Source organism: Bos indicus x Bos taurus, chromosome 17, assembly GCF_003369695.1.
Source record: "Bos indicus x Bos taurus breed Angus x Brahman F1 hybrid chromosome 17, Bos_hybrid_MaternalHap_v2.0, whole genome shotgun sequence".
NCBI lineage: Eukaryota > Metazoa > Chordata > Mammalia > Artiodactyla > Bovidae > Bos > Bos indicus x Bos taurus.
In genome coordinates this window covers 43,817,345-43,836,116 of record NC_040092.1, presented here as the reverse complement: position 1 = coordinate 43,836,116, position 18,772 = coordinate 43,817,345, and the positions used below count along the sequence as shown (strand labels likewise).

At 38.5% G+C, this 18,772-nt stretch overlaps 1 protein-coding gene across 1 annotated transcript in view; it reads left to right on the top strand.

The window, feature by feature from the left end:
* The window catches only part of SCLT1 (sodium channel and clathrin linker 1), a 226,177-nt gene that overhangs the window by 69,340 nt on the left and 138,065 nt on the right, over positions 1-18,772 (top strand). Inside the window, exon 7 of the mRNA XM_027567331.1 lies at positions 16,273-16,395. Within this exon, the coding sequence (XP_027423132.1) occupies positions 16,273-16,395 (123 nt within the window). The remainder of the gene's footprint in view (positions 1-16,272; positions 16,396-18,772) is intronic.

Sequence of the window (18,772 nt, the reverse complement as noted above, 5' to 3'; positions counted from 1 at the left end):
TCAAGGTACTGGTAGTAACGTTCTCTGTCTTGAACTGGTTGCTGGTCACATGAGTGCACTCACTGTACAAATTTATGATTTGTGTATCTCTGAATGCTTATTATGCCTCAGAAAGTTTCTTTAGAACTTATAAATGTATTATTTATTTGAAATGTGTACTCATTATATTCCAAAAATGCATATCTTTTCACTACACCATCTTACCTACTTATTAAAACTGAGAGAGGAATAGCTCTGACCTGGAATTTAAAAGCTTGGGCTTTAGAGACAGAGAGATGAAGATTTCTTCTTGATTCTGTCAGCAGCTTGCTGAGTGACTCCAGGCAAATGGCCTGAACCTTAGTTTCCACTTTTCTAAAAAGAGAATAATGCTTTTTATCTGCTGGCTTAGTTTCTCAACCTTCTTGGTTTAAGAACCCCTCTTCAGTATACTTAAAAATTATTCAGGACTCCAAAAAGCATTTTTTTGTGTGGGATATTGATCATATTACTAAATAAAACTAAGACATTTTTGTTTTATTTTTTTTAATTTGTTAATTTATTTCTTTATTTGGCTGTGTTCTGTCTTTGTTGCTAAGTGGGCTTTTTCTCTAGTTGGGGTGAGCAGGGGCTACTCCCTAGTACAGGCTTCTCATTGTGGTGGTTTTTTGTTGTAGACAGGGACTCTAGGGCCTGAAGGCTTCAATAGTTGCATCACACAAGCTCAATATTTGCAGCTCCCAGGCTCTAGAGCACAGGCTCAATAGTTGCGGAGCACGGGCTTACTTCTTAAGATGTGAGATCTTCACAGACCAGGGATCGAACCTGTGTCTCCTGCATTGCCAAGAAGATTCTTTATCCCTGGGCCACCAGAGAAGACCCTAAAATTTATTCTTTTTTTTTTTTTTTTTGTCTTTTTAACATTTTTTTTTTTTACTTCTTAATTTTATTTTATTTTTAAACTTTACAATATTGTATTGGTTTTGCCAAATATCTTAATGAATCTGCCACAGGTATACATGTGTTCCCCATCCTGAACCCTCCTCCCTCCTCCCTCCCCATACCATCCCTCTGGGTCGTCCCAGTGCACCAGCCCCAAGCATCCAGTATCGTGCATTGAACCTGGACTGGCGACTCATTTCATACATGATAGTATGCATGTTTCAGTGCCATTTTATTGAAGGATAACTGCTTTACAGAATTTTGTTGTTTTCTGCCAAACCTCAAAATGAATCAGTCATAGGTATACATATATCCCCTCCCTTTTGAACCTCTCTCCCATCTGCCTCCCCACCCCACCCATCTAGGTTGATACAGAGCCCTGTTTGAGTCTCCTTAGCCATACAACAAATTCCCATTGACTATTTTACATATGGTAAATGTAAATTTCCACTTTACTCTTTCCATACATCTCACCCTCTCCTCCCCTCTTGCCATGTCCATAAATCTATTCTCTATATCTGTTTCTCCATTGCTGCCCTGTAAATAAATTCTTCAGTACCATTTTTCTACATTCTGTATATGTACGTTAGAATATGATATTTATCTTTCTCCTTCTGACTCACTTCACTCTGTGTAACAGGTTCTAGGTTCATCCACCTCATGAGAACTGACTCAAGTGTGTTCCTTTATATGGCTGAGTAATATTCCATTGTGTATATGTACCATAACTTCTTTATCCATTCATCTGTCAATGGACATCTAGGTTGCTTCCACGTGCTAGCTGTTGTAAATAGTGCTGCAGTGCACAATGGGATACATGTGTCTTTTTCAATTTTGGTTTCATCAGGGTATAATATGCCTACGAGTGGGATTCCTGGGTCATATGGTAGTTTTATTCCTAGTTTTTTAAGGAATCTCCATACTGTCCTCTTGGAGAAGGCAATGGCAACCCACTCCAGTACTCTAACCTGGAAAATCCCATGGACGGAGGAGCCTGGTAGGCTGCAGTCCATGTGGTAACTAGGAGTCGGACATGACTGGGTGACTTCGCTTTCATGCATTGGAGAAGGAAATGGCAACCCACTCCAGTGTTCTTGCCTGGAGAATCCCAGGGACGGGGGAGCCTGGTGGGCTGCCATCAGTGGGGTTGCACAGAGTCGGACACAATTGAAGCGACTTAGCAGCAGCAGCAGCATACTGTCTTCTATAGTGTCTGTATCAATTTGCATTGCCACCAACAGCAGAAGAGTATTCCCTTTTCTCCACACCCTCTCCAGCATTTATTGTTTGTAGACTTTTTCATGATGGCCATTCTGACCAGTGTGAGGTGATAGCTCATTGTGGTTTTTGATTTGCTTTTCTCTAATAATGAGCAATGTTGAGCATCTTTTCATGTGTTTGTTAGCCATCTGTATGTATTCTCTGGAGAAATGTCTGTTTAGGTCTTTTTTCCACTTTTTGAGTGGGATGTTTGTTTTTCTGGTATTGAGTTGTATGAGCTGCATGTATATTTTGAAAATTAATCCCTTGTCAGTTGGTTCATTTGCTATTATTTTCTCCCATTATGAGGGTTGTCTTTTCACCTTGCTTATAATAAGTTTCCTTTGCTGTGTAGAAGCTTTTCAGTTTAATCAGGTCCCACTTGTTTACTTTTGTTTTTATTTCCATTACTGTACGAGGTGAGTCATAGCAGATCTTGCTTTGATTTATGTCATCAAGTGTTCTGCCCATGTTTTCCTGTAAGAGTTTTATAGTTACTGGTCTCACATTTAGGTGTTTAATCCATTGAGAGTTTATCTTTGTGTGTGGTGTTAGGAAGTGTTCTAATTTCATTCTTTTACATGTAGCTGTCCAGTTTTCTCAGCACCGTTTATTAAAGAGGCTATCCTTGCCCCACTGTGTATTCTTGCCTCTTTTGTCGAAAACAAGGTACCCATAGGTATGTGGCTTTATCTCCAGGTTCTCTATCTTGTTCCATTGATCTATATTTCTGTTTTTGTGCCAGTACCATACTGTCTTGATGACTGTAGCTTTGTAGAATAATCTGAAGTCAGGAAGGTTGATTTTTCTAGCTCGATTCTTTCACAAGACTGCTTTGGCTTTTGGGGGTCTTTTGTGTTCCATATGAATTGTGAAATTTTTTGTTCTAATTCTGTGAAAAATGTCATTGGTAATTTGATAGGGATCGCGTTGAATCTGTAGATTGTGTTAGGTAGTATAGTCATTTTCACAATATTGACTCTTCCTACCCAGGAACATGGACTATCTCTCCATCTGTTTATGTTGTCTTTGATTTCTTTCACTGGTGTCATAATTTTCTGTGTTAGAGTTCTTTTGTCTACTTCGGTAAGTTTATTCCTAAATATTTAATTCTTTTTGTTGCAGTGGTGAATAGGATTGATTCCTTAATTTCTCTTTCTGATTTTTTAACTTTTACTATATAGAAATACAAGTGATTTGTGTGTATTGATTATGTAATCTGCAACTTTACTAAATGTACTGATTAGCTCTAGTGATTGTCTGATAGTATCTTTTGGGTTTTCTATGTACAGTATCCTGTCATCTGCAAACAGTGAGAGTTTTCAGTTCAGTTCAGTCCCTCAGGTGTGTCCAACTCTTGCAAGCCCATGAATCACAGCATGCCAGGCCTCCCTGTCCATCACCAACTCCCGGAGTTGACCCAAACTCATGTGCATCAAGTCGGTGATGCCATCTAGCCATCTCATCCTCTGTCGTCCCCTTCTCCTCCTGCCCCCTTCCAATGAGTCAACTCTTCGCATGAGGTGGCCTAAGTATTGGAGTTTCAACCTCAGCATCAGTCCTTCCAATAAACACCCAGGACTGATCTCGTTTAGGATGGACTGGTTGGATCTCCTTACAGTCCAAGGGACCCTCAAGAGTCTTCTCCAACACCACAGTTCAAAAGCATCAATTCTTCGGCATTCATCCCTCTTTGTAGTCCAGCTCTCACATCCATACATGACCACTGGAAACACCATAGCCTGGACTAGATGGACCTTTGTTGGCAAAGTAATATCTCTGCTTTTTAATATGCTATCTAGGTTGGTCGTAACTTTCCTTCCAAGGAGTAAGCGTTTTTTAATTTCTTAGCTTCAGTAACCATCTACAGTGATTTTGGAGCCCAGAAAAATAAAATCTGACCCTGTTTCCCCATCTATTTCCCATGAAGTGATGGGACCAGATGCCATGATCTTAGTTTTCTGAATGTTGAGCTTTAAGCCAACTTTTTCACTCTCCTCTTTCACTTTCATCCAGAGGCTTTTTAGTTCCTCTTCACTTTCTGCCATAAGGGTGGTGTCATCTGCATATCTGAGGTTATTGATATTTCTCCCGGCAATCTTGATTCCAGCTTGTGCTTCTTCCAGTCCAGCGTTTCTCATGATGTACTCTGCATAGAAGTTAAATAAGCAGGGTGACAATATACAGCCTTGACGTACTCCTTTTCCCATTTGGAACCAGTCTGTTGTTCCATGTCCAGTTCTAACTGTTGCTTCCTGACCTGCATACAAATTTCTCAAGAGGCAGATCAGGTGGTCTGGTATTCCCATCTCTTTCAGAATTTTCCACAGTTTATTGTGATCCACACAGTCAAAGGCTTTGGCATAGTCAAGAAAGCAGAAATAGATGTTTTTCTGGAACTCTCTTGATTTTTCGATGATCCAGTGGATGTTGGCAATTTGATGTCTGGTTCCTCTGCCTTTTCTAAAACCAGCTTGAACATCTGGAAGTTCATGGTTGACGTATTGCTGAAGCCTGGCTTGGAGAATGTTGAGCATTATTTTACTAGCATGTGAGATGAATGCAATTGTGCGATAGTTTGAGCATTCTTTGGCATTGCCTTTCTTTGGGATTGGAATGAAAACTGACCTTTTCCAGTCCTGTGGCCACTGCTGAGTTTTCCAAATTTGCTGACATATTGAGTGTAGCACTTTCATAGCATCATCTTTCAGGATTTGGAATAGCTCAACTGGAATTCCATCACCTCCACTAGCTTTGCTCATAGTGATGCTTTCTAAGGCCCCCTTGACTTCACATTCCAGGATGTCTGGCTCTAGGTGAGTGATCACACCATCGTGATTATCTGGGTCGTGAAGATCTTTTTTGTACAGGTCTTCTGTGTATTCTTGCCACTTCTTAATATCTTCTGCTTCTGTTAGGTCCATACCATTTCTCTCCTTTATCGAGCCCATGTTTGCATTAATTGTTCCCTTTGTGTCTGATTTTCTTGACGAGATCTCTAGTCTTTCCCATTCTGTTGTTTTCCTCTATTTCTTTGCACTGATCTCTGAGGAAGGCTTTCTTATCTCTCCTTGCTATTCTTTGGAACTCTTCATTCAAATGGGAATATCTTTTCTCCTTTGCTTTTCGCTTCTCTCCTCTTCACAGCTATTTTTATGGCCTCTTCAGACAGCCATTTTGCTTTTTTGCATTTCTTTTCCATGGGGATGATCTTGATCCCTGTCTCCTGTACAGTGTCATGAACCTCACTTCTTTTCCAATTTGGATTCTTTTTTTTTTTTTTTTTTGTTCTCTGATGGCTGAAACTAGGACTTCCAGAACTATGTTGAATAATAGTGATGAAAGTGGACACCCTTGTCTTGTTCCTGATCTTAAGGGGAATGCTTTCAGTTTTTCACCATTGAGAATAATGTTTGCTGTAGGCTTATCATATATGGCCTTTACAGTGTTGAGGTAGGTTCCTTCTAAGCCCGTTTTTTGAAGAATTTCAATCATAAATGGTGCTGAACTTTTTCAAAGGCTTTTTCTACATCTATTGATATGACCATATGGTTTTTATCTTTCAATTTGTTAATATGGTGTATCACATTGATTGACTTGCATATATTAAAGAATCCTTGCATCCCTGGAATAAACCTAACTTGATTATGGTATATGAGCTTTTTGATGTGTTGCTGAATTCTCTTTGCTAAAATTTTGTTGAGGATTTTTTCATCTATGTCCATCAGTGATACTGGCCTGTAGTTTTCTTTTTGTGTGTGTTGTCTTTCTCTGGTTTTAGTATCAGGGTGGTGGTGGCCTCGTCGAATGAGTTTGGAAGTGTTCCTTCCTCTGCAGTTTTTTGAAAGAGTTTAGAAGGATAGGCATTAGCTCTTCTCTCTAAATGTTTGATAGAATTCTCCTGTGAAGCCGTGTGGTCCTGGGCTTTTCTTTTTTAGGATATTTTGTTCACAATTTCAATTTCAGTGCTTGTAATTGGGTTCTTCATAATTTCTATTTCTTCCTGGTTCAGTCTTGGAAGTTTGAACTTACCTAGGAATCTGTCCATTTCTTCCAGGTTATCCATTTTATCACCATATAGTTGTTCATAATAGTCTTTTATAATCCTTAGTATTTCTGCATTGTCTGATGTAACCTATCCTTTTTCATTTCTAATTTTGTTGATTTGATTCTTCTCTCTTTTTTCCTTGATGAGCCTGGCTAAGGGTTTATCAATTTTATTTATCTTCTCAAAGAACCAGCTTTTAATTTTATTAATCTTTACTATTGTTCTTTCGTTTCTTTTTCAATTATTTCTGCTCAGATCTTTATGATTTCTGTCCTTCTAATTTTGAGGGTTTTTTTGTTCTTCTTTTTCCAGTTGTTTTAGGTGTAAAATTAGTTGTCTATTCGATGTTTTTCTTGTTTCTTGAGGTAGGATTGTCTTGCTATAAACTTCCCACTTAGAACTGCTTTTACTGCATCCCATAGGTTTTGAGTTGTCGTGTTGTCATTGTCATTTGTTTCTAGAAATTTTTCAATTTTCCTTTTGATTTCTTCTGTAACTGGTTGGTTATTTCGAAATGTGTTGTTTAATCTCCATATGTTTGTGTTTTTCACAGTTTCTTTTTTGTAATTGATTATCTAGTTTCATAGCATTGTGGTCAGAGAAGATGCTTTATATGATTTCAATTTTCTTAAATTTACTGAGGTTTGATTTGTGACCCAAGATGTAGTCTATCCTGGAGAATGTTCCATGTGCACTTGGGAAGAAGGTATCTTCTGCATTTGGATGGAATGTCCTGAAGATATCATTGAGATCCATCTCATCTAATGTATCATTTAAGACTTGTATTTCCATATTAATTTTCTGTTTTGATAATCTGTCTGTTGGTGTGAGTGGTGTGTTAAAGTCTCCTACTATTATTGTGTTATCATCAGTTTCTTCTTTTATGTCTCTTAGTGTTTGTCTTATGTATTGAGGTGCTCTTATGTTGGGTGCATAGATATTTACAATTGTTATGTCTTCCTCTTGGATTGATCCCTTGATCATCATGTACTGTCCTTCCTTATCTCTTGTAATATTCTTTATTTTAAGGTCTATTTGTCTGATATGAGGATTGCTACTCCAGCTTTCTTTAGCTTCCCATTTGAATGGAATATATTTTTCCATCTTCTCACTTTCAGTCTATATGTATCTTTAGGTCTAAGGTGGGTTTCTTGTAGACAGAATATTTATGGGTCTTGTTTTTTAATCCATTCAGCCAGTCTGTGTCTTTTGGTTGGAGCAGTTAATCCATTTACATTTAAAGTAATCATTGATATATGTGTTCCTATTGTCATTTTCTTAATTGTTTGGGGTTGATTCTGTAGATCCTTTTTCTTTTGTATTTCTTATCTATATAAGTCCCTTTAAACATTTGTTGTAAAACTGGTTTGATGGTACTGAATTCTCTTAACTTTTGCCTGTCAGAATAGATTTTTATTTCTTCATCAATTTTGAATGAGATCCTTGCCAGGTACAGTAAGCTTAGTTGTAGATTTTTCCCTTTCAGTACTTTAAATAATATCCTGCCATTCCCTTTTGGCCTGCAGAGTTTCTGCTGAAAAATCAGCTGTTAAACATATGGGGTTTCCCTTTTATGTTACTTGTTGCTTCTCCCTTGCTGCTTTTAATATTCTTTGTTTGTGCTTAGTCTTGGTTAGTTTGATTAGTATGTGTCTTGGTGTGTTTCTCCTTGGATTTGTCCTATACGGGACTCTTTATGCCTCTTGGACTTGATTGACTATTTCCTTTTCCATGTTGGGGAAATTTTCAACTATAATCTCTTCAAAAATTTTCTCATACTCTTTCTTTTTCTCTTCTTCTGGGACCCCTATAATTCAAATGTTGGTGCATTTGACATTGTCCAGAAGTCTCTGAGACTATCCTCAATTCTTTTCATTCTTTTTACTTTATTCTGCTCTTCAGAAGTTATTTCCACTATTTTATCTTCCAGGTCACTGATGGTTCTTCTGCTTCAGATATTCTGCTTTCAATTCCTTCTAGAGTGTTTTTAATTTCAGTAATTGTGGTGTTTGTATGTTTATAATTCTGTGTCTTTGTGAATTGATTCTCTCATTTTCTCCATTTTGTTTTCAACGTTTTTGATCATTTTTACTATCATTATTCTGAATTCTTTTTCAGGTAGTTTGCCCATTCCTCTTCATTTATTTGGACTTCTGTGTTTTTAGTTTGTTCCTTCACTTGTGTAGTATTTTTCTGCGTTTTCTTTCTTTCTTTTTTTTTTAACTTACTGTGTTTGAGGTCTTTTCCCAGGCTTCAAGGTTGAATTCTTGCTCCCTTTTGGTTTCTGCCCTCCTAAGGTTTGTGTAAGCTTCATATAGGGTGTGATTTGTGCTGAGTTTTTGTTTGTTTGTTTGTTTTTCCTCTGATGGGCAAGGCTGAGTGAGGTGGTAATTCTGTCTCTGATGATTAGGTTTGTGTTTTTTTTGCTGTTTGTTGTTTAGATGAGGTGTCCTGTACTACTGGAGGTGCTACTGATGGTTGGGTGATGCCGGGTCTTGTATTCAACTGATTTCCTTTGTGTGAGTTCTCATTCTTTCATACTCCCTAGGGTTAGTTCTCTGGTAGTCTAGGGTTTTGGAATCAGTGCTCCCACCCAAAGGCTCAGGGCTTGATCTCTTCAATGACCCTTGTCAAATTGGTGTAGCCAGAATGCCATTATGTTTCCTCTTAGGGATTTTTCATCCACAGACCCCAACTCTGCTCTGGATCTCATATCTGACCTATCAGAACAGGATCTGAAATTGAGAAGTGGTACCCATCCTTCTAATTCATGCTGAGCCCAGTAGAGTGGAAATGGGAGAGGCTGGATGGTGTTCCCAGACCATCCCCCGAAACTGATTTCCATGGGCGCCTTCCTTGGAGGGGACTATAGAGACCCACACTCAGAAAACGCTGCTTAGTTTGGCATTTAAATCCAGCAGGCCAGAAATAACACTCATACTGCTTAAAAATTTTCTGCTTTCCTCCTCTAGGCAGAAGGGGTCTTGAAAGAACAAGGAACTGGGAAAGCCCAATTCCTCAATGAATGAATAAGGTTTTTGCTCTGCTTTGTGGAGGACTATCCTGGTTCTTCAGATGGTAAAGAATCCACCTGCAATGTCTGTAATATATTTTTAATTGAAGGATAATTGCTTTACAATATTGTGTTGTTATTTTCTGCTATACTTCAACATGAATCAGCTGTAGGCATACTTATGTTCCCTCCCTCTTGAACGTCCCTCTCACCTCCCATCCCATCCTACCCCTCTAGGATGTCACAGAGAACGGGTTTGAGCTCCTTGAGTCACACAGCAAATTCCTACTGGCTTTCTGTTTTACATATGGTAGTTTATTGTTTCCATGCTAGTCTCTCCATTCATCCCACCTTCTCCTTCCCCCCAGCCCCATGTCCACAAGTCTTTCCTCTATGTCTGTGTCTCCATTGCTGCCTGCAAGTAGGTTCATCAATACCATTTTTGTATATTCTGTGTTGTTACTGTTCAGTCTCTCAGTCATGTCCAATTCTTTGTGACCCCTCAGTCATGTCCAATTCTTTGTGCAGCACGCCAGGCTTCCCTGTCCTTCACCATCTCCCAGTTCAGTTCAGTTTAATTCAGTTGCTCAGTTGTGCTAGACTGTTTGCGACCCCATGGACTGTAGCACTCCAGGCCTCCCTGTCCATCACCAACTCCCGGTTTGCTCAAACTCATGTCCTTTGAGTTGGTGATGCTATCCAACCATCTCATCCTCTGTCAACCCCTTTTCCTCCCGCCTTCAATCTTTTTCAGCATCGGGGTCTTTTCCAGTGAGTCAGTTCTTTGGATCAGGTGGCCAAAGTGTTGGAGTTTCAGCTTCAGCATCAGTCCTTCCAGTGAATATTCAGGACGGATTTCCTTTAGGATTGAGTGGTTTGATCTCCTTGCAGACCAGAGGACTCTCAAGAGTCTTCTCCAATACCAGATGGAAAGCATTGGTTCTTCGGCACTCAGCCTTGTTTTTGATCCAACTGTCACATCTACAATGTGTACTGGAAAAACCACAGCTTTGAATCTTTGTCGGCAACCTGATGTCTCTGCTTTTAATATGCTGTCTAGGTTTGTCTTAGCTTTCCTTTCAAGGAGCAAACATCTTTTAATTTCGTGGCTGCATTCACCCTTTCTCTGTGATTTTGGAGCCCAAGAAAAGAAAATCTGTCACTGTTTCCACTTTTCCCCCTCTGTTTGCCTTGAAGTTATGGGACCAGATGCCATGGTCTTAGTTTTTTGAATGTTGAATTTTCAGCCAGCTTTTTCACTCTCCTCTTTCACCCTCATCAAGAGTCTCTTTAATTCCTCTTCTCTCTCTGCAATTAGAGTGGTATCATCTGTGTATCTGAGGTTGTTGATATTTCTCCTTGCAATCTTGATTCCAGCTTGTGCTTCATCCACCCTGGCATTTCGCATGATATACTCTGCGTATAAATTAAATAAGCAGGGTGACACTATAAACCCTTTACATACTCCTTTCCTAGTTTGGAACCAGTCCGTTCTTCCATGTCCAGTTCTAACTGTTGCTTCTTGACCTGAATGTAGGTTTCTCAGGAGACAGGTAAGGTGGTCTGGTATCCCAATCTTTAAGAATTTTCCACAGTTGGTTGTGATCCACACAATCAAAGGGTTTAGTGTGGTCAGTGAAGCAGAAGTAGATGTTTTTTTGGAATTCTCTTGATTTTCTGTGATACAGCGGATGTTGGCAATTTTATCTTTGGCTCCTCTGCCTTTTCTAAATCCAGCTGTTATATCTGGAAGTCCTCAGTTCACGTACTGTTGAAATCTACCTTGAAGGATTTTGAGCATTACCTTGCTAGCGTGTGAAACGAATGCAGTTGTGCAGTAGTTTGAACTTTCTTTGGCATTGCCTTTCTTTGGGATTGAAATGAGAACTGACCTTTTCCAGTCCTGTGGCCACTGCTGAGCTTTCCAAATTTACTGGCCTATTGAGTGCCCCACTTTCAGAGCATCATCATCTAGGATTTGCGATAGCTCAGCTGTAATTCCATCACCTCTACTAGCTTTGTTTGTATTGATGCTTCCTAAGGCCACTTGACTTTGTACTCTAAGATGTCTGGCTCTAGGTGAGTGGTCACACCATTGTGGTTATCTGGGTCATTTAGATCTTTTTTTGTAACGTTCTTCTGTGAATTCATGCCACCACTTCTTAATATCTTCTGCTTCTGTTAGGTCCGTACCATTTCTGTCCTTTATTGTGCACATCTTTGCTTGAAATGTTCCCTTGGTATCTCTAATTTTCTTGAAAAGATCTCTAGTCTTTCCCTTTCTATTGTTTTCCTCTATTTCTTTTCATTGTTCAGTTAGAAAGGCTTTCTTCTCTCTCCTTGCTATTCTTTGGAACTCTGCATTCAAATAGGTATATCTTTCCTTTTCTCCTTTGCCTTTTGCTTTCCTAAATTGAAGAAAGTAGGGAAAACCACTAGACCATTCAGGTATGACCTAAATCAAATTCCTTATGATTATACAGTGTAACTGAGAAATAGATTTAAGGGCCTAGATCTGATAGATAGAGTGCCTGATGAACTATGGACTGAGGTTCATGACATTGTACAGGAGACAGGGATCAAGACCATCCCCATGGAAAAGAAATGCAAAACAGCAAAATGGCTGTCTGGGGAGGCCTTACAAATAGCTGTGAAAAGAAGAGAAGCGAAAAGCAAAGGAGAAAAGGAAAGATATAAGCATCTGAATGCAGAGTTCCAAAGAATAGCAAGAAGACATAAGAAAGCCTTCCTCAGTGATCAATGCAAAGAAATAGAGGAAAACAACAGAATGGGAAAGACTAGAGATCTCTTCAAGAAAATTAGAGATACCAAGAGAATATTTCATGCAAAGATGGGCTCGGTAAAGGACAGAAATGGTATGGACCTAACAGAAGCAGAAGATATTAAGAAGAGATGGCAAGAATACACAGAAGAACTGTACAAAAAAGATCTTCATGACCCAGATAATCACAATGGTGTGATCACTGACCTAGAGCCAGACATCCTGGAATGTGAAGTCAAGTGGGCCTTAGAGAGCATCACTACGAACAAAGCTAGTGGAGGTGATAGAATTCCAGTTGAGCTATTTCAAATCCTGAAAGATGATGCTGTGAAAGTGCTGCACTCAATATGTCAGCAAATTTGGAAAACTCAGCAGTGGCCACAGGACTGGAAAAGGTCAGTTTTCATTCCAATCCCAAAGAAAGGCAATGCCAAAGAATGCTCAAACTATCGCACAATTGCATTCATCTCACATGCTAGTAAAGTAATGCTCAAGATTCTCCAAGCCAGGATTCAGCAATACGTCAACCATGAACTTCCAGATGTTCAAGCTGGTTTTAGAAAAGGCAGAGGAACCAGACATCAATTTGCCAACATCTGCTGGATCATGGAAAAAGCAAGAGAGTTCCAGAAAAATATCTATTTCTGCTTTCTTGACTATGCCAAAGCCTTTGACTGTGTGGATCACAATAAACTGGAAAATTCTGAAAAAGATGGGAATACTAGACCACCTGACCTGCCTCTTGAGAAATTTGAATGCAGGTCAGGAAGCAACAGTTAGAACTGGACATGGAACAACAGACTGGTTCCAAATGGGAAAAGGAGTACGTCAAGGCTGTGTATTGTCACCCTGCTTATTTAACTTCTATGCAGAGTACATCATGAGAAATGCTGGGCTGGAAGAAGCACAAGCTGGAATCAAGATTGCCAGGAGAAATATCAATAACCTCAGATACGCAGCTGACACCACCCTTATGGCAGAAAGTGAAGAGGAACTAAAAAGCCCCTGGATGAAAGTGAAAGAGGAGAGTGAACAAGTTGGCTTAAAGCTCAATATTCAGAAAACGAAGATCATGGCATCTGGTCCCACCACTTCATGTGAAATAGATGGGGAAACAGTGGAAACAGTGTCAGACTTTATTTTTCTGGGCTCCCAAATCACTGCAGATGGTGAGTGCAGCCATGAAATTAAAAGACGCTTACTCCTTGGAAGGAAAGTTATGACCAACCTAGATGGCATATTCAAAAGCAGAGACATTACTTTGCCAACAAAGGTTCGTCTAGTCAAGGCTTTGGTTTTTCCAGTGGTCATGTATGGATGTGAGAGTTGGACTTGAAGAAGGCTGAGTGCCGAAGACTTGATGCTTTTGAACTGTGGTGTTGGAGAAGACTCTTGAGAGTCCCTTGGACTGCAAGGAGATCAACCAGTCCATTCTGAAGGAGATCAGCCCCTGGGATTTCTTTGGAAGGAATGATGCTAAAGCTGAAACTCCAGTACTTTGGCCACCTCATGCGAAGAGTTGACTCATTGGAAAAGACTCTGAAGCTGGGAGGGATTGGGGGCAAGAGGAGAAGGGGACGACAGAGGATGAGATGGCTGGATGGCATCACTGACTCGATGGACGTGAGTCTGAGTGAACTCCGGGAGTTGGTGATGGACAGGGAGGCCTGGCATGCTGTGATTCATGGGATTGCAAAGAGTCGAACATGACTGAGCGACTGAACTGCCCTGAAGTGATATTTGCTAATATACAGTATTTGTTTTTCTCTTTCTGACTTATTTCATTGTATATAATAGGTTCTTCGTTCATCTACTTCATTAGATTGACTGAAATGTCTTCCTTTTTATGACTGAGTAGTATTCCATTGTATATGTGTAGAAGCTTCTTTATCCATTCATCTGTTGATGGACATCTAGGTTGCTTCCATGTCCCAGCTATTGCAAATAGTGCTGCATTGAACACTAGGTTACCTGTGTCCTTTTCAATTATGGTTTTCCCAGGGTATATTCCCAGTAGTGAAACGGTTAGATCATATGATAGTTTTATTCCTTGTTTTCTTAAGGAATCTCTATACTCTTCTCCATAATGTCTGTATCAATTTACATTCCTACCAACCATGCAAAAGGAGTTCCCTTTCTGTACACTCTCTCAAGCATTTATTATTTGTCAATTTTTTTCATCATGGCCATTCTGATCAGTGTGAGGTGATATCCCATGTAGTTTTGATTTGGATTTCTCTGATAAAGTACAATATTGAGCTACTTTTCATATGTTTATTAGCCATCTGTATGTCTTCTTTGAAGAAATGTCTGTTTAGGTCTTCTGCCACTTTCCACTTTTTAATTGGGTTGTATGTTTTTCTGTTACTGAGTTGCATGAGCTGCTTGTATATTTTGGAAATTAATCCTCTGTCAGTTGTTTCATTTGCTATTCTCCCATTATGTGGGTTGTCTTTTTCACCTTAGTTTATAGTTTGCTTTGTTGCAAAAGCTTTTAATTAGATCATACTTGTTTGTTTATATTTCCATTACTGGAGGAGGTGGGTCATAGAGGATCTTGCTCTGATTTATGTCATAGAGTTTTTTGCCTTTGTTTTCCTCTAAGAGTTTAATAGTTTCTGGTCTTACAGTGAGTGAGTGAAGTCACTCAGTCGTGTCCGACTGTTTGCGACCCCATGGACTGTAGCCTACCAGACTCCTCCGTCCATATTTTCCAGGCAACAGTACTGGAGTGGGTTGCTGTTTCTGTCTCCTGAAGATCTTCCCGACCCAGGGATTGAACCCAGGTCTCCCACATTGTAGGCAGACGCTTTACCATCTGAGCCATTACATTTAGGTCTTTAATCCATTTTGAGTTTATCTTCATGTATGGTGTCAGAAAGTGTTCTAATTTCATTCTTTTAAATGTAGCTGTTCAGTATTGCAGCACCACTTATTGAAGAGACTGTCTTTTCTCCGTTGTATGTTCTTGCCTCCTTTGATGAAAGAAAGAGGACATAAACAGATGGAGAGTAATTTCTTGTTCCTGGATTGGAAGAATCAATAGTATCAAAAGCAGTCTACAGATTCAGTGCAATCCTTATCAATTTACCAATGGCATTTTTTTACAGAACTAGAACTAAAAATTTCACAATTCATATGGAAACATAAGAGACCCTGAATAGCCAAAGCCATCTTGAGAAAAAAGAATGGAGCTGGAGGAATCATTCTTCCTGATTTCATGCTATAATACAAAACTGTAGTCATCGAGACAGTATGGTACTGACACAAAACAGAAATATAGACCAATGGAATAAGATAGAAAACCCAGAGATAAATCCATGCACCTACGGGCACCTTATCTTTGGCAAAGGAGGCAAGAATACAAAGCTAGGACATTTTAGGACAAATAGGAACCTAAGAATGCATTTCAGTAGCCATTAGAGCAATGACCATATCACAGGTTACATCATATAAACTTTGGTAAACTCCACTGTAAACTCGTGCAGATGAGAGTAAAAAAGAGAATAATGCCTTCCTTTTATTATGAACGTAATTTTGTCTTCAAGGGTCTCTATCACTTTTGAGAATTACTTGTTGAAAGAATAATGACCTGATAAAATTCTTATTATAAAATACTAGATGAAAATAGTATAATACAATCAGCATACTGTATCAGTCCCAGTTTTTTTTTTTTTCTTAAGAAAAAAATACAAAACTCTCCCCTCAGATCACATTTATAAACAAGAATACATCCAACATTTATCAAGTTGATTGTGTCCAGATGTTAGCAGTATTTATTATCACATGGTTTTAAAAAATCAGGTAATTTTTTCTTCTGCATTTTTCTGTATTTTCATAATTTTTTAGGATAAACATTACTTTTGCAATCAGAAAAAACCACTTGTGCTTTACCAAGGAAAGTTTTCTTGGCTTACACTGGTAGAATTTTTATGGCTTACACTACACTTTTTTGTGGAACAAGGAAAGTGGTTTAAATCTCTGTCTCTGGTTGAAGGGTTTTCATTTTGCTATTAAATCTGAATAAAAAGAAAATTTCAAACTAAAGAATTTTAATGTTTAGTTTTACTCTCTAATTATTAATACAACTTTATATCATCAAAAATATTGCAACCATACCATCTTGTATAAATTCTATTTTTATTTTGTGACTTTATATATAAGAAGTCATTGTGTAAGAGAATGTGATTCATTTATCCTGTGTGGTAGCCTACTAATAATGAGTTTGCTAATATTTTTCTTTTATAGGAAAAAGCTCAGGCTGTAGAACTCTGGCAGACTGTTTCTCAGGAGTTGTACAAGCTACAGAAACTTTACCAAGAACATATGACTGAGGCCCAGATTCATGTTCTTGAAAGTCAAAAGCAAAAGGTAATTTTGGATTTCATGGTTTTCTTGTGTATCAACAAGTTGCATTCTGGAGAAATTCAGTTTTGGCGAAGAATGCCCAAGTCTCTAGTGTAAATTTATGTTGGCAATAAATAGATCTTTGATGGTTAGAAATTTTTTGAACACATTAAATGATTAAAATAGTGCCTAGTGTACATTGGGTTTTATAATGTTATTATCCCTGCAAGCTGTCTTTAGGGCTAAAAAGTGGCCATAAGATTTTATGTATAAATGAATCTCTAAAACTTTTATACTCTTGATTTTTTTACCTGATTAAAAAAAAGACCAAAACTGTTCATTAGTTTATGGACAGTGAAGAAGGCTACTCAAATATGACAACACTGTGTAAAACAAAAATGTTAACAACTTAAATGTGACCTTTTACTGAAATAGATGTTAAGTGCCTCTAACATAAATTCATCAGAATAGGATTTTAAAAGAGGAAGGAATCTTAATGGTTATTAAGGATTTCTTTATGTCCAAAGCAAGAATCATTTTATATTCTTTTAAAGTGGGCATATAACTTTTGTTTTATCTCTCTGTTAACACACACTCACTATCTCACAAGACCATCCATTCCATTGCAAAATCTACCTCCCTTATCTTTCCATTGATTCTTTTCTGCTAGGTATATTGAAGACTTTATGACACAGAGCAGGTATCTTTTTTATGCTTTGGTGAACTTAGAGTATTCCTTTTTAAGTTCAGATCAGCTTCCAACATTTTATCCTTTGAACTTTCAATGTATGAAATAACCTTAGTATTCCTGCGATGTGAATTTTTTGCTAGTCCGCCTTCTGGGACATCTTCATCATTTTCATCAGAACTTCTTTCTTCACTCATGTTGGGTTCACTTTCACTAAGTTACCCTGCCGGTGTGTCTGTACTCTCCTGACTAGTGGCAGTGTTCATGTTCTCACATTCAGATATTTTCTCCTGTAACTTCATTTACAACATTATCCAGAGTTATCACTTTCTGTTTCTTTGCAGCAGTTTTGTCTTCATTGGCTAATTCCTTCTTTCAGTTATCAGTTATTTAAAAAATGTCACATGAGTATATTATCACTGGAAGAAAAGGAGACAGCACAACTGCACACTTTGCTATCTGTGCATGAACTGAATAACAGAAGCTCTGAGACAAGACACAGACTTCGAAAGTAATTAGACACTGATCATGATGTTCTGTTATCACATAGTCAGTTGTAGACTGAAGAGTTAGCAGTAAAGTCTGTGTTTTATGTAATAATAATTACTATACTGAGTAATATATAATCAATGTTATATATAGTATTATACAGTTAATGTATTGGTGTCTGAAATTTGAATCATGTTATACAGGACTAATATAATTGAACAGCACTGTAGTAAGTGAAAATCATGCATTTCAAGACTATAGGACATGGACTGCCCATACTCTTTCAGTGCATGAGATGCTGCATTGTTGTCTCATATTTCATTCTGTTTAGTTGTGCTGAATTATAAAGTCCTTTAAAATGTGTTTAAAGAGGAACAATAATAAGCCAAATATCGAAGCAACTGGTGGAATAAAGATTCTTCTGACCATATTCTCATATAGTGAAGAAAACAATTCTCCTTCTTATCAAGACTGTCATTGGTATATGTGTTGGTTAGGAAGGAGGTTGACTTTTCTCACCACAGTATCAGACCATACTTTCTCCAGAGAAATTCATAGTAATTTATATATACATATGTGTGCATGCGTGCGTGCGTGTCAAATTGCTTCAGTTGTGTCTGACTATTTGAGATGCTATGGACTGTAGCCTGCCAGGCTCCTCTGTTCATGGGATTCTCCAAGCAAGAATACTGGAGTGGGTTGCCATGCCCTCCTTCAGGGGATCTTCCAGATCCAGGGATTGAACCCACATCCCATGCCTCTCCTTCCTTGGCAGGTGAGTTCTTTACCACTAGCACCACCTGGGAAGCCCCATACATATATGTAATACTGCAGTTTATGTTATACATAATATAATACTTAACAAAGCTAGTGGAGGTGATGGAATTCCAGTTGAGCTATTTCAAATCCTGAAAGATGATGCTGTGAAAGTGCAGCATTCAATGTGCCAGCAAATTTGGAAAACTCAGCAGTGGCCACAGGACTGGAAAAGGTCAGTGTTCATTCCAATCCCAAAGAAGGGCAATGCCAAAGAATGCTCAAACTACTGCACAATTGCACTCATCTCACAGGCTAGTAAAGTAATGCTCAAAATTCTCCAAGCCAGGCTTCAGCAGTACGTCAACCATGAACTTCCAGATGTTCAAGCTGATTTTAGAAAAGGCAGAGGAACCAGAGATGAAATTGCCAACATCCACTGGATCATGGAAAAAGCAAAAGAGTTCC